Genomic DNA, 14,200 nt, shown 5'->3' with positions numbered 1-14,200 from the left:
GCGTCGCCATTGGCCGGTTTGAATGTGCAACTGCCGATCCGCGAGAGCAGCGGGGGGAAAACAGCCGCCCACCCCGCGCGCGGCCTGCTGGGAGTTGTAGGCCGGGCGGGCTCAGCCGGGCCCGGTGTGGCGGCGGGCCCTGAGAGCTGAGGGACTGGGCCCGGGGAGAGGGGACAACCGGGATGACCAACACACATGAGCAGTGGTCCTGTGAACAGCTCCAGCCCAGAGAGTGGAAGTTCTTATGGCACCATCTATCAGTGCTGCGCACATCTCACTGCCCAGGCCTCAGTATTCAGCATAAAACCACAAATTGCAATGTTTTTGTTTCAAGGAAACTTCAGAAATGCAGCTCACACGTAACCGATGCAGCAAGGGCTGCCTGAGCCCGCAGAAACCAAGGTGCTCCAGGAAACATGAGTTACGCCATGAGGCCCAGCTCCCATCTCCCTGTGAATGATCTTCACTCATCATCAGGGAGAAATTAGCGGAGCAGAGACACCTGCAACACGGGTTTATGTCCTTGTTTTCTCTTTGTGGGTGGAAGCAGCAGCCTTGCCCCAGCCAGGGCCCCGGGGCCCTGCACACTTGCCTCACACCGTGTCCAGGTGGCCACCAAGACAACGCAGGAAAACCTTTAGAATGAAGTGAAACTGTAGATCAACATACTGAGGGGAACCTGGCATGTCCTTGATTGACTTCCTTTGGGAAGCACCAAAGGCACTGCAAGGTGCTCCAAGTAGGCAATGGTCCACTGGATGCTGTATGGGCATAGCCCCATGGGCTGTGAATGTCCCTCCCAGGGGCACGCCACAGTGGACACAACCTGGGTAAGGAAAGGATAATGTTTTCCTTTTCCTCCTGCTCTTAAGCCCTAAGGCTCCAGGTGGGCATTTGCAGCTGTCCCCAACATTCCAGGGGCCACCCAGCCGGTGCCAGGCACAGGCGGTTGGTCCTGCCAGCCTCCCCTCCAGCGTGCCTGGTGCACCTCCAGCCCACAGTGTGGAGGTACCCCCTTTGGCAAGTGGTATCTGTATGAGAAAGAGCACTTAGTGACCATTGCCTGCCCAAGGTAACTGAACAGTGGTGCACTCAACCCCGCTACAGCCTGCAGGCAGGAGGTGCATGGCTTAACAGCATGCTCAGTGAAGAAATAACCCCCAGCCACCTCCCACCGTGAGCAGCAAAAGCCAAGCATCGCTCCATGCCCCCATCCTGTGCTCCTCTGTGGGTAACTGCTATTTGTAGCTGGCATCTGCAGGAGGCAGGACCCACATCACCTCTCACCCTGCCCCACAGCAGAGCCCCCAGAGATGCAGCTCTAACCCCTGTCACAGGCAGCTGCCAGCGGGGAGCAAGCTTGACTTGCAGCCAGCCTCCTGGGCAGGATAATGTCTCCTCTCCAAGGGTTCCTATTGCGTTACATTGTTAATTAGCTGATTAACAAGTTGTTGCTGCAGAAGAATCTGTGCTCTGGCCACCAGCTCAAGCAATCAGCATCCTCTGTGCTAATGAAACTCTTCTGTTGCACACAGGCATGCAACAACATGCAAACAAAGAATACAGTGAGTAATCTGCAGCTTTTAAATGAATCAGCTACAGCATTCCGGGCGCTGTCTCCAAAGAAAGAAGAGAAAGCAGGACAACAGATAGCTCTGGTGGGCCTGGAGCCACATGTTACAGGTGTTGGGGGCTCAAAGGTGACTGCTGCCTTCTCCCTCTGTCCTGCGCTCAGCAGAGGGAGGGCATCATGCCAAGGCTGCAGGCAGCAGAGGAAGATGGATGTAGCTCCTGCTGACTGAACATGGTGCTGCTGGAGGTGCCTGTCCCGTAAGCCAGGCTGTGGGCAGGACTAGAGCAGCAGCACCTCAACATGGCCACAGGGTTAAGGGTCCAAGTGAGAGCCTCAGGTAGGGAGGCAGGAAAGTGACAGCGCTCCTGCCAAGGCAGGACCAATACCAGTACAAAAGCTCCTCCTCCACCTCAAAGCTTTTAAAAGGATCTTGGAAAAAAAAAACCGAAACAGAAAGCTCATAAAAGAGCCACAGAACTGGATCTACAGCTTTCAGGAAGAAGCCTACAGTAAGAAGCGAACAACCACAATCCCTTTAGCTTATTAGGAGACTGAGAAGTGTTGCAATTCCAGCATGTAAGCTACCACAGTAGCTAACAAAAGACTTAAGGCTTTTTAACACAGAAGAGAAAGCCAGCTACATTCACAAATACACGTTCTTTGCAGGGTGAGCAATGGGGCCCATATCCACTACCTTTCCTGCTCCATTCTCTCCAGCATACTTTGGCCAAACACCACCTTTTGGGCTCATTGTAGTATCTGGGCAAAACCAGATGCTCAGGCTACCCTGAACCTAAAAAGGTTCAGGATTATTTGCACTGCTCATGTCTACCTGGCAGGTGGTGGTCAGAACACATGAAAGGGCTTCTCCCAGCTCTCACAGGTAAGGTAAAGGGCACGACACAGAGGTTTACAGTAGCAGTTTTCTGGCCAATTTGAAGAACATCACAGTGAGCTGCTCCTGCCCCACAACCAGGCATGGCTGATACGGGAAAAGCTGAGACAAGACAGAAACCAGTGGAAGCCAAATAGCAGGCACTCTCCCCCCATGGCACAGATGCCCTGGCCCATGGTGCAGGCCAGAAAATCCTGCCAAGAGGGAGTTTGTATAAGAAAGCTGGTTGTAAGCAAAGGACTTCACCATCTCCAGCTTTTTTCTTTGGACAACTCCACAACTCAACTCAACTGCATGTGTGCCAGGGGTGCATGGGACACAGGCACTGCCTCACTGTGCCACAGCGTTGTTCCTGGCAGCTCCCAGGCAAGCCCCACGCAGGGGAGAGGGCTCCAGCCCTGCTGCACTGGGGCAGCAGCACAGCACAGATGTGCGAAGTACGCGCGGCTTTCAAGAGGAGAGCAGGAATCCGGGCTGGATAGGAACAGTGCGTATTTATCAATATAGGCTGTTACACATCACTTGCCCTCACACACACACACACACGCCTTCCTCCAGGCACGGGAGGGCAGGGCCTGGGACATGAGTTCGTAACACAACTGGGCTGGCTTCTCAGGCAGTCTCAGCCGCAGGCCACCTTCCGCAGAGGAGTCCTCACTGCTCCACTCAGGAAGCCCCCATCCTCCAGAGGCCACAGGGCATTGTCCAACCTAGGGTAGTGCAGGCTGAGCAACGGAGTCTCCTCAGGAGCGCTGTGCCCTCAGACGGCTCCTGCGGCCTGCTTTGGCCCCGCGCTGTGCTCCCTTCATCAGGCCCTTGAACTGGCCCTGCATCTTCGCACGCTTCCTGGAGGGAGGAAGGGGTGGGAGGCTGGGTTAGTGCAGGCACTGGGCACACCTAATGCACAGGGATGCTTCAAGCCCCACAAGGAGCAGTGCAGAGGCTGGCAGGAAGCTCCCAGACCCACAAAACTATCCCCCATAACAACAGAAAGCAGGATCAAACCCAGGTTTTGGCCTCATTCCTGACCCTGCATCTTTCCTGCTAGCCTCACCTTCTGTTGAGTTTAGATCTGTTGAGGGGGATGTAGGCATAGGGGTCGAGCTGTCCTTTCTTCTTCACGTCACCTTTACCTTTCTGTGGGAGACAGTGATATGGGAGAAGATGCAGCATAAGGCGAGATGCATGTGACCCATTCTGGTGCAACCCCATCACCCAGCCATCCCAAAGACTATGCTGTAGTGGGGTGCCAGATGAGCACATGGCTCTGGAAGCCAGTTTCCCACACACATGATGCTACAGACACCTGCTTTGAGCAGTGAACATAAACTGGCCACGGCAAGGGCAGGACAGGGACTCCAAGAGGGGCTGGAAACATTTACAGGCACTGAGTGTTTGGCAACTCCTCTTGCAGCAGAGATCCCCTCCAGCCTTGGTGCTACTGGACCAGGTCCCCAGCAACAAACAGTGCTTCGTGCCCCAGCAAATTCTCCTTCCCTCCGCAATCCTGTGGTCCCCAGCACCTCTCACCTTGGATCTGTACTCTGCACCGAAGGCTGGCTCCTTGTTCAGCTGCCGGTGGATCCCAGAGCCTCCAGCTGGAAAACAGGGAATGTGTGTCGGAAGGGGGTCCCAGGGCTTCCCCTTCCCAGTCCCAGGCTGCGGGAGCTGTTCCTGGTTTTGCCTCCAGCTCTTGCATGTGAGGACAGCAGAGAAGGGCAGCCATCTTCCACACCAAAGGTCTCTGCTCCAGCTGTCCTGGAGCAGCCCAGCACAATGGGGATGAGGTTCTGGCCCCTGGGAGACCCAGACAAGACACAGGCTTTGTACCTACCTTTGTACTGAGGGTAGGACCCGGCCTCAGGCTCCTCATCATCTGGCTCCTCTCTGAACCGACGCTTCTGGCTTTTCTTCTGCAGAAGGTGGCAGCAGGACCCTGCAGCTCATTCGCCCTCACAGTTCTGACCTCCCATGGGGGCCCAGAGACCTTCCAGGCTGCCTCTGCATGTCCCTGTCCCCAGCCAGTCTCCCACACCCCTCCAGGCAGCTGATGCTTGCCCAGTGTCCCCACTAGCCTCGGACAGAGCTGCAGCTGCCATGGCACATGCAAGGGCTTGTCACGGCCAAGTTCCCCAACATCACCTCAAGACCTCAAGCCCCATACTCACACTGCGCAAACCCACGTCTTGCAGCACATCTGCCATCTCCTCGTCTGCTCCTACGGTACAGGACAAGAGGCTCAATGCAGGATGCGGGTGCAGGACAGCCCCAGTGCTGTGCCAGTTCCTGGATCAGGCTGCAGGAGCAAGGTGCTCCTGCCAAACCAGCATTTGGTGGCCGTGTCCCCTCCTGCACCCTGCTGGTGATGGAGGTGCCTCCCTGGGTGACAGTGGCCCAGAGGAGAGCCACTGGGAGTGACACAGGGCCATACCAACTCCTGCCCCTTCCACACACATAGAGGTGGCAAGAAGAAAACCACCTGGAGTACCAGAGCAAGCCTCAACATGACCCCTGCCAGCCCAGGCAGTACCTTTGGCTTCATCATCCATCTCCTCCTCCTCGTCATGGATGATCAGGCGCCCGTCCTTAGACACTTGGAAGTCGTGGCTCACTCCTCTGGCCCGCTTGAGGCCTGGCTTGGTGGCTGCTCACAGAGAGATAGGTCAGGGCCTGGGGAAGGACCCACCCCCAGGGCAATCATACCCCCATTGCCTCTGTGCACCCCAGCAGTCCCCACCATCCCGCCCACCCCAGCCACATCCTAAGCTCCGATCCTCACCCAGCACCCGCTGGGACACATTGGGATCCAGGAAGTTGAGGGGCTCATCCTCTTCCCCTTCCTTCAGCCAGGCCTGGCCCTTCTGCCGTACTTGCTTCCTCCCCTCCTTGCCCCACTTCCCTTCCTCTAGCTCCTCCTCCTCGTCCTCCGAGTCAGCCAGGATCTCCTCCATGCTGGTCAAAAGACAGGAAGGATGATGGAAACGTAGCAAGCCCAGGGTTGCAGACCCTAGCCTGCTCCACAACGCACAGCAGCCCTGGAGATGTCTCCAGCATCCCTAGCTAGAGGCACCAGCTGAGCAGATCCAGCACAAAGCTCTCCATGGGGGCTGCTCCTTCTTCACCCCATGCTCATATTCACCTCTCTCCTCTGGGCTGTGCTAGTGGTGCCTCCTCTTCATCTGTACTTGCAGCCGCCCGCCTCAGTGCACGCTGCTTGCGGTTCCGGGCTTCTGCCTTGCGGAGGTTCACCAGAACCTTATGGAACTCAGCCGGCAACAGCCCCTTCACCAGCTCAAAGCTGAGGAGTGCACAGAGAGTAGTCAGTGCTCACCTTCTCCTGCACCACTTCCCAGCTTGCTCCCCTGCTGTCCCAGCAACCCCAGCTCACCCAAATTTGCGGATGAACTTGGTGAGGAGGTTCCGCAGCTTCATTCGGAAGTGGCGTCTCATGTCATCAGAAAGGTTCCCCACGGCCTCCAGCTGCCAGCACAGAGACCCTCATGACCACAGCACCCCTGCCCTGGGCACCCAGTCTCCGACCCTTCCCCTGCATGACCACCTTGCATGCCCTGCTGCCTCCTCCCCATGCCTACCCCAGGCAGGGCCATAGGGAGGTCTCCCTGCCTGGCCGGCTGGTTCATGAAGGTTCTCTGGCAGGTCCATACCAGCATTAGCAGAGAAACCTCCCCTTTGTTGTCTCAGCCCTAGAGATCAAGGTGCAGCTGGAGATGCTCCTGGCTGCCCAAGGCAGATGCAGCTCTGCCCCACCACCCTCCCTGGGGCACCCTGCACGGGATCTCACCATTCCCTGGACATGCTTGGCCAGCAGCTTGGTGTCCACCAGCAGCAGTGTGACCTTGAGGAAGCCCAGGGCTGCCTTCACCACGTCCCGCGTGCGGGAGGCCAGCAGCAGGCAGATGTTCTGCAGGAGCTGCTCCACCACCCTCAGCTCCAGGTGATCTGCAACCACAGCAGGGATCAACCACAGCCTTATCCTAGCATCTCCAGCCCTTTGCTGGAGGGCTTTGCCTCACCCATGCTGTCCCTGTCCTCCAGCCCTCCAGCTCCTGCTCACCTTTGAACTCGAAGAACAAGCGGGTCAGCGCCAGCACCGTGCAGCTGATCATAGTGACTGAGCCTGTGAGCCCCACGTACACCAGGAGCAGGAACCGCTCCAAGCCCTCTGCAAGAGAAGAACGACTCAGGCCCTTGTTCACCCCCTAACCAGCAGCATCCCTGGCCTGTTTCAGCAGGGTGCGGGGCTGAAATTCAGTGGGTCTGATCCCCCCCAGCCATGGGTCTGAGCAAGCAGAGCAGGAGCTCACCTTGGGGGGTGGGCCCGAAGCGGATGAAGGCATGCCCCATCTCCACAAGCAGCACAAAGGCGTTCTTACGTGCCCCCACTGACACCTCCTTGGTGCACAGGATGACCTGGAGGCACACAGGCACATCGCATCACTGCTGCCACTCCTGTGGCTACAACCAACAGGCAGAACCCAGGGACCACGCTCACCTCTGGGACCAGGGCTGTGATGAAGGGCTCGTGCTCTGCAGAGAGCTGCTTCACGATGTGCAACAGGCACTTCAGCCGGGGCTGGGGAAAGAAACAGCCCAGCACTGGTACCCGCAGGGTCACACACTCTGCAGCCCGATCCCCTCCCCTTGCGGCTGAGCTCCACCACTGCAGCCCCTGCTCTTACCCTCTTGGCCGGGGACACTGCACTCTTGAGTGAGTCCAGCAGCGCTGCCTGCAGCTCCTGCAGGTGGGAGCGGACGAAGGCCTGGCAGGGATCATGGGGAGCAGCACACACCTCCTCCAGCACGCGGTATGCCTTCTTCTGCACGCTGCGCTCCTTGCTCTGCAGGGACAGCCAATATGTTACAGCAGCCCCTCACCATAGCATCTGGGTACCCACAGCAGCCCAGGCCACACAGCAGAAACCCATCCCTTATAGCACCTGCTCAGCCCTGCAGAGCGTGGGTCCAAGCTGGCAGCAAGCTGGAAGTACCCCACTGCACCCCCTGGGGCTGACTTACCTGGAGGGAAGGCTGGATGGTGTGGTACAGGGAGTCCAGGGACTGCTCATCAGCATAGGGTGCCATTGCTACCACCAGGTCCAGGATGGAGAGTCTGCAATAGAGAAGGACACACAAGTGGGTAACTGCAGCATCACTGACACTGCCTGACCAAGGTGGGACAATGGCTGCAGGTCTCATCGGATGCACAGGAGTGGCAGATCCCACACAGGACAGCACAAGTGCCCTAGTGCTGCTCACCAGGCAGCTTTACCATTAGCACCAGCACCCGGGTGTTACCTGGCAAACTCAGAGCTCTCAGGACTGGTCAGCTTCAGGCTGGCTTTCTGCAGGAACCCACACACCATCTGCAGGGCAGACACACAGCAGGATCAGAGTTAGCCAAAGGGAGCGCTTTTACAAGAGTTTGCAATCCAAATGCCTTGCCACAGGACTTTCTAGAAACCAGAAGCACCAGCAGGTCCAAAAAAGAGTTGGAACAAATTCACAAAGGGCTCGTGCATGATGCACCAGATACAGCTGCAGGATTGGGAAATCATAGAATCAGTGGTTTGGGTTGGGAAGGATCTTAAGATCATCTAGCTCCAACCCCGTGCCATGGGCAGGGATACTTTCTGCTAGACCAGGCTGCGTCCAACCTGTCCTTGAACACTGCCAGGGATAGAGCATTCACACCTTCCTTAAGCAGCCTGTTCCAGTTCCTCACCCACTCTCACAGTAAAGAATTTCTGGCTGGGAAGGGCTCCCTCCCCACGAGGGCAGAATGGGCTGCTCTCTGCTCAACCTCCTTTTGTCCTCTCCAGTCAGGCATCCACCATAGCCCCATCAGACTCCATCTGGGTAGGAGATGCTGGCCCGAGCCGGCACAGCCTGCCCTGCTGCCCCCTCACCTCGGGGTCAGTGATGGTCAGGTAAGCACGGACAGTGTCCAGCACAGAGCGGTGCTGAGCATTGCTGCCCCCATCCTCCTCGGGCTGGCTGTACACATTGAACAGGATGGGCAGGAAATTTTTGGCAAAGCGACCCACTTCTGCCCGCTCCGCATCTAGAGAGAGGATGACAGGGGAGAGGATGGATCAGCATCTCCCCTCTCCAGGTCACCGCAGGGGATAAGGACCCATCACAAGGGTCTGTCTCCCCTGACCTGTCCTGCAGCCTTTGTGGATGAGGGTGCGCAAGGCCTGGCACACAGTGGGGCGGAGGTCCGGGCGCTCGCTGATGGCCATGCCCAGGGTGCGGGCCAGACCCTTGAAGGCCTCCAGCACATCCGTGGGGTGGGTGCAGAAGCCGGGCAGCAGGGTCCAGACCTGGAAGGCAAGGGAAAAGGGGGGGGGGGGGTGGCACCCTCTGCCCAAGTCACCCATTCCCAAGCTTGGCACCATGGGTACACTACAGCAGGGCTCCTGGGTGCTTCTTGTTACCTGCCACTGCAGCGTGTCATAGATCTTAGCCTCCATGCTCTTCCCAGCCTGGGTAAACTCCAGGGCTGCAGAAGAGAAGGGGGAGATGGGTAGAGCAGCAGAGGTGGCAAAGCCCCACTCCATCTCAGGGTATGGAAGGGAGGTCCCATGGAAAACCCTGGGGCTGCAGGACTGCACCCGCTGGGACCCCCATTATGCCACCCGTCTCACCTCTGCTTTTCAGTGCAGCTGCCAAGGGCAAGAAGTAGCTGGTGAAGAAGCCGAGCCGTGCACCCTGCACATAGTCCCGCAGCACTGGCAGGAGCCAGCTGCGGGGGAAATCCAGCGTCAACCTGGGGAGGGAAGGGCAGGTCAGCGGAGTGAAGGGCACTGCTGGCATGAGTCCCTGAGCACAGGGCACCTCTACCCAGCCCTGAGGCTGGGCACAGGTAGGCTTGGCACAGCCAAACACCTCCAGCACTGCATGAGGACTGAATGGGAATGTAACAACAGGCTGCAAAATCGCTGCCTCATGATCACATTACAGCAAAATCGCTGTACTCACTCTTTGCCATCAATGTCCAGGGGCACAGCTTCCAGCACTACCTCAGGGCCCATGGTGCTCACAGCAGCCCCCACTGCCTGGTCCACTTCGGCAGTGTAGGGGAAGTGTGGGGAGAGACGCAGGTCACACAGAGACTGGAGACACTGTGGAGACAGGGCAGGACGGTCACAGATGAGCCACAGAGGCAGCTCTGGCACATGTTTCTCATTATGCCTGCCCAGGGATGCCAGCTGCCCTGCCTGTTCCTGTGCTGGTCCCAGAGCTGCACAGATGGCCCTGCTCCACAGCTGGAGAGGACAATGCAGCCACCCACCCTGCCTCCATGGGTGAGTCTGTGACCTCCCAGCCTGCCTCACCTTCTTCATGATGGGGTGGCACTGCTTCCCACATGTCCCAAAGAAGATCTCCAGCACCTGCAGCACCTCACCCCATGCTGCATGGAAGCGGTATGTCAGGCCTTCCTCCACTGATCTGAGGAGAGAGGAGATGATCACACTGGCAGAGACTGACCCTGCATGACCAGGGTGCCCACCATGCTTGCCAGCCCCCATCAGAGAGCAGGCAGGGTGACTCAGAGCTCAGAAAGACTCATGGGGACAGCCTCTCCCATGCCACCACTCCTCACTTGAACATCTTGCACAGGTAGGCAGCAGGGGCTGGAGCAGATGCAGAAACAGTGCCCAGGTCCTCCATGTGTGGAGCAACACACTCACTCAGGAGGGTCTGCAAAGGCAAACAGAGAAAATGGGGCAGCAGTGGGCCACAGATTCCCCAGCCTGGCAGGCACAGAGGAGCAGAGAACTCCCCCAAAAAAACCCTAACTGCTGGGGAGAGCCTCCACAAGGCCCAGAGCAGCCAGACAGAGAGGAACCCGTGTGTGGTACCTCCAGGGTCCGCGCTGCTGCCGCCACCACCTGGGAGTGTGGGGAGAGGAAGCAGTTCATGGCGGCAGAGAAGAGGCGAGGCAGGTGAGCCCAGCACAGGTCCTTCTGCAGCCTGCAGAGGAGAGACCAGGCAGGTGAGATACCAAACAGTTGCCCCTTCCCTGCCCTGCCGTGCTCCTGCACCCACCTGCCCAGGTTGACGTGTGCCCGCTCCATGGTGGACAGCCAGGTCAGCAGCGGCTGCAGGTCACTCGTGCTGGGCACATAGTCATAGAGGGCCTGGGAAAGCAGAGGGAGGGCAGGTGGGTGCCACAGCACTGCCATGGCCATCCCTGCCCGCACTGCCAGCCCCCACTCACAGTGATGATCTGGGCGTTGAGCTCAGCTGGCAGGCAGGCCACGCTGGCCTGGGCACTGAAGAGGCTGTGGAAGGCTTGCATGGCACACGCCGTCACCAGCTGCAAAGGACACGGTGTCAGGAAGGGGGGAGCTCTGCTTTGCACCCCTGACCCCAGAGCAGGCTCTGTTCCGGGATGCCAAACACTGCTGTGACTGTGCTCCCTCATAGGGTTAAGGTTGGAAAAGACCCTAATATCATCTAGTTCAAACCCTGTCAGCCTCTCTCTTCCACAGCAGGCAAACCAGCAAGCACCAGTTACCCCAGGCTCCTCCATGTCTTGCATCCTGCATTTCCAGGCTCCCAGCCAGCACCCAAACAGGTTTGAGCCCTTCCAGGTGCAGCTGAGAGGTAAAGGGGCTGTCCCCTTGCCATCCCTATCATGGGGACACTCACCACGTGGCTGAGGGTCATGACTCGGAGCAAGGTCTCGCAGCAGGTCTTCACCACGGCTGCAGGGAAGCAGGGTAGCAGGTCCCGCAGGAGGGCAAGGACATGCAGTGTGGTGGTCGCCTCCTTGGTGCCTGTGGGAGCAGAGCAACGTCTGAGCCTGTGGCACCACCCCATGGCAAAGCCCTGCCTGTGACCCAGAGAGCTGTGGTGAACACTCCCCAACTTCTGGGAAGAGCAGAGCAACACACAAATGGCTGGGGACCCCCCAAATTATATTAGGTGCCCCAGAGGCATCTCATACCCTCCCCAGAAATCCCAGGGTACTGCACCCATATCTCTTCCCTTCAAGTCCTTATTTTCCCACAGCCACAGCCCCCACCCCTCCTTCAGCTGCAGACCCCTTGCCCCAGCACCCCACACCTCCAGATTTTTCAATCTCCTGCACGCAGAACTTGGCGGTGGATGGTGCTGCAGGGTGATGCTCAGGAGCTACGTCCCCAAACATAAACTCGCTGCCCCTCAGAACAGAGCATACGCCATACTGCGCTGCTTTCCGCACCTGGGGAAGGAGAGCCCATGCAGGTAGAAGCCACAAAACACAGGGGCACAGCCAGCCCCAGAAACGAGTCCCAAAGGCAGTGTCACCCCTTGCCAGAGGCACTGCGCACTCACCTTGGGCTTGGTGTGAACACAGAAGCTCAGCAAGCCGTGATAGACCTGGAGGGTGACAGGGTAGCTCCAGGCTGCCAAGTCCTGCTTCCGCAGCAGTGTGGCCAGGCAAGAGAGGACCTGTGACAAGGGAGCAGCAGAGGCATTAGCAACATCCCAGAGAGACCCTTCTTGTCATTGCAACAGCTTCAAGCCGAGCATCAGCACCACCCCACAGCAGCAGCCTCAACCACAGCTCTGGGCAGAGCTGGCACAGCTGGCTGCTGCTTGGCTACTCACCCATCGCAGGGCAGAGGTGGAGCTGCTGCAGGCCTGTGAGGACATGATACCCATGAAGGTTTTTGAGGCATCTGAGAACTTTTTTATAAGCACAGGGCTTGGGACCCTGCCGGAAGAAAGGAGCACGAGTGGGGTGGTGCGGGACAGCTGGTGGCAGTCACGGGGAATTGCATCCCCAGCCAGCCCCTGTTGGGTGCCTTCCCCAGCCTGGGGAGGAGGGACTGCGCAAGGCCCTCTGCCATGCTGGGGCCAGGCAGCTCTCACCACTCCTTTGTCAGCCACTCACCGCTTCAGGACAAGGTTAAGCAGGTATGCAACAGCAGCCATTGACTCAGGGGACTCCACCACCTCCAGCGTGGTCATCTGGGAACAGGGAACGGGTGAGTGAGGGGGGAGCAGGACTTCATACCAGGCCAGCCTTTCCCCAACTCTTGTGGAGTGGGGAATAAAACCCAGGAGCAGCCCAAAAGCATCTCTGCTGGAGGACCTCAACTAGGAGCACAGCACCTTCCTCCACTAACCCTACTGAGAGCCCACCCACGCTGCCAACAGCAGCTCTGCTCACACCTCCTCACAGCCACCACTCACCAGTGCAGCAAAGTACTCCGTCTCAGTCTCCTTCCCTCCCCGCGAGCGGATCACCTCTGTCACTGCTGCCAGCACAGCGCAGATCTACAAGCAGCAAAGAGAGCAAGTCAGTGCCCACAGCCTCACACCTGGGGGGCCATCTCCACCAGACCCCCTGCCCCAGCCCTGCTCCTGCCCATACCTCTTTGTGAGCAGCAGAGTTAGATTCCCAGAAGCGCTGCACCTTGCTGAAGGTGGCATTGGTGCAGTCGCTCAACCCGCTCAGGAAGGTGCCAGAGGACTTCTCTGTCGCAGCTTCTGCAGCACCATCCTCCTCCATACGGAGCTGGGCACTGTCACTTGTCCTCTCCAAACGCAGGGACCCCGACTGCAGCTCATTGTGCAGCTTCACCGCATCCACTGTCAGGTTACTTTTCTCTGCCGGGGGAAGAGGTGCATTCAGAAAAACAAAGCTGTCTTGTTCCACTGTTCACCCCAAAACCCCCATCAGCCAGACCCACTTGGCTGGAGCTCATCTCCAGGGTATGGGACACTGATGCTGCTTCCTCCTGATGGCAGAAAGCACAATAACTAGAGAGAGCTCCTCATTCCTATATAAACAAGCCAGGGCACAGTCCAGCCACCTTCTCTGATGGAGGAGAGCATCATGTCTGCACAAACATGCCCTGCCATACCAAGGCTTTAACACTGAGGTGCCTCTTGTATTCTGCCCCATTCATCTTCTTCTACCTGGAACCCTGGCAACCAAACAGCCATAGCATATACTTCACATTCCTCTGGGACCCACACACCAGCTTGCAACCAGCTGCAAGAGGACAGCGCATGCCACAAGACACATTTCTGTACCAGCAGAATGTTTTTGGGAGCTGAATCGCTCCCGCCATGAGGAGGGTCACACTGCCAGGACAGCACATATCCCAGCTGCGAGCAGGACCCTCACTGGGCCCTGGCAGGACGACAGGCACTGCTGCATGCCGTGCCGTTTCACTCCACGGCCCGGTGTCGGGGTGAAGGCAACAAGGCCATGCTCGTTAACGCCGTGGGCTCGGTTCCCCTCCCGGGTCTGCTGCCTCCGCCTCCTGAGGCTGTAGCTCGGGGATCAGCCCCGGGTCCTCCTACCCCAACCCCAGATATCGGGAACCACGGACTTAAAGGCTCGTCCCGCACCCCCCAGGCGTCCCTGCACTCCCGCCGGGAAGGCGGGCCCCCGCTCCCCGCCCGGCCGGCGCCTGCGCTCACCCGCGGGCCGGCTGCAGAAGCGACTGCGGGCGGCCAGGCGGTGCTGGCGCGTTTCGGGGTTGCTGTCGCTGCTGTGGCCCTTCCGCCACCGCTTCAGCTTGGCGGCGGCACCCGACCGGAGACGCCCACCCCGCGCCATGCTGCACCCGGCTCCACGTGCGGCCGCGCCACGCACACATCCCCTTCCGCTTCCGGCGCCCGCCGCCATCTTGAGTGAGGGCACGGCTGCCCTCAGCACCAGGCACCTCCCACTGAGGCGGGGGACCAGGAAAGCGAAGCTG

The 14,200-nt window shown here is 58.6% G+C and overlaps 1 protein-coding gene across 1 annotated transcript; it reads right to left on the bottom strand.

The window, feature by feature from the left end:
- Positions 1–2,943: 2,943 nt before the first annotated feature.
- RRP12 (ribosomal RNA processing 12 homolog) lies at positions 2,944–14,150 on the bottom strand. Its single transcript, XM_062610448.1, has 34 exons — positions 13,920–14,150; positions 12,862–13,097; positions 12,681–12,764; positions 12,379–12,455; positions 12,093–12,198; positions 11,817–11,933; positions 11,565–11,703; positions 11,148–11,275; positions 10,714–10,812; positions 10,542–10,633; positions 10,355–10,466; positions 10,096–10,193; positions 9,827–9,941; positions 9,471–9,613; positions 9,137–9,258; positions 8,927–8,991; positions 8,650–8,812; positions 8,396–8,550; positions 7,785–7,852; positions 7,506–7,599; positions 7,169–7,327; positions 6,982–7,062; positions 6,794–6,899; positions 6,544–6,651; positions 6,271–6,428; positions 5,857–5,948; positions 5,608–5,766; positions 5,248–5,420; positions 4,999–5,112; positions 4,637–4,686; positions 4,303–4,381; positions 3,999–4,066; positions 3,523–3,605; positions 2,944–3,314 (listed from the first exon to the last, which is right to left on the bottom strand). The coding sequence occupies exons 1-34, from the start codon at positions 14,125–14,127 to the stop codon at positions 3,212–3,214; spliced, it is 3,954 nt and encodes a 1,317-aa protein (XP_062466432.1). The 5' UTR covers positions 14,128–14,150; the 3' UTR covers positions 2,944–3,211.
- Positions 14,151–14,200: the final 50 nt, after the last annotated feature.

This window comes from Pezoporus occidentalis, unplaced genomic scaffold (assembly GCF_034315485.1).
Source record: "Pezoporus occidentalis ecotype Australia unplaced genomic scaffold, CSIRO_AGI_Poc_V1 ctg147, whole genome shotgun sequence".
In the NCBI taxonomy this organism is placed as follows: domain Eukaryota; kingdom Metazoa; phylum Chordata; class Aves; order Psittaciformes; family Psittacidae; genus Pezoporus; species Pezoporus occidentalis.
This window is presented reverse-complemented; position numbering and strand designations above follow the sequence as displayed.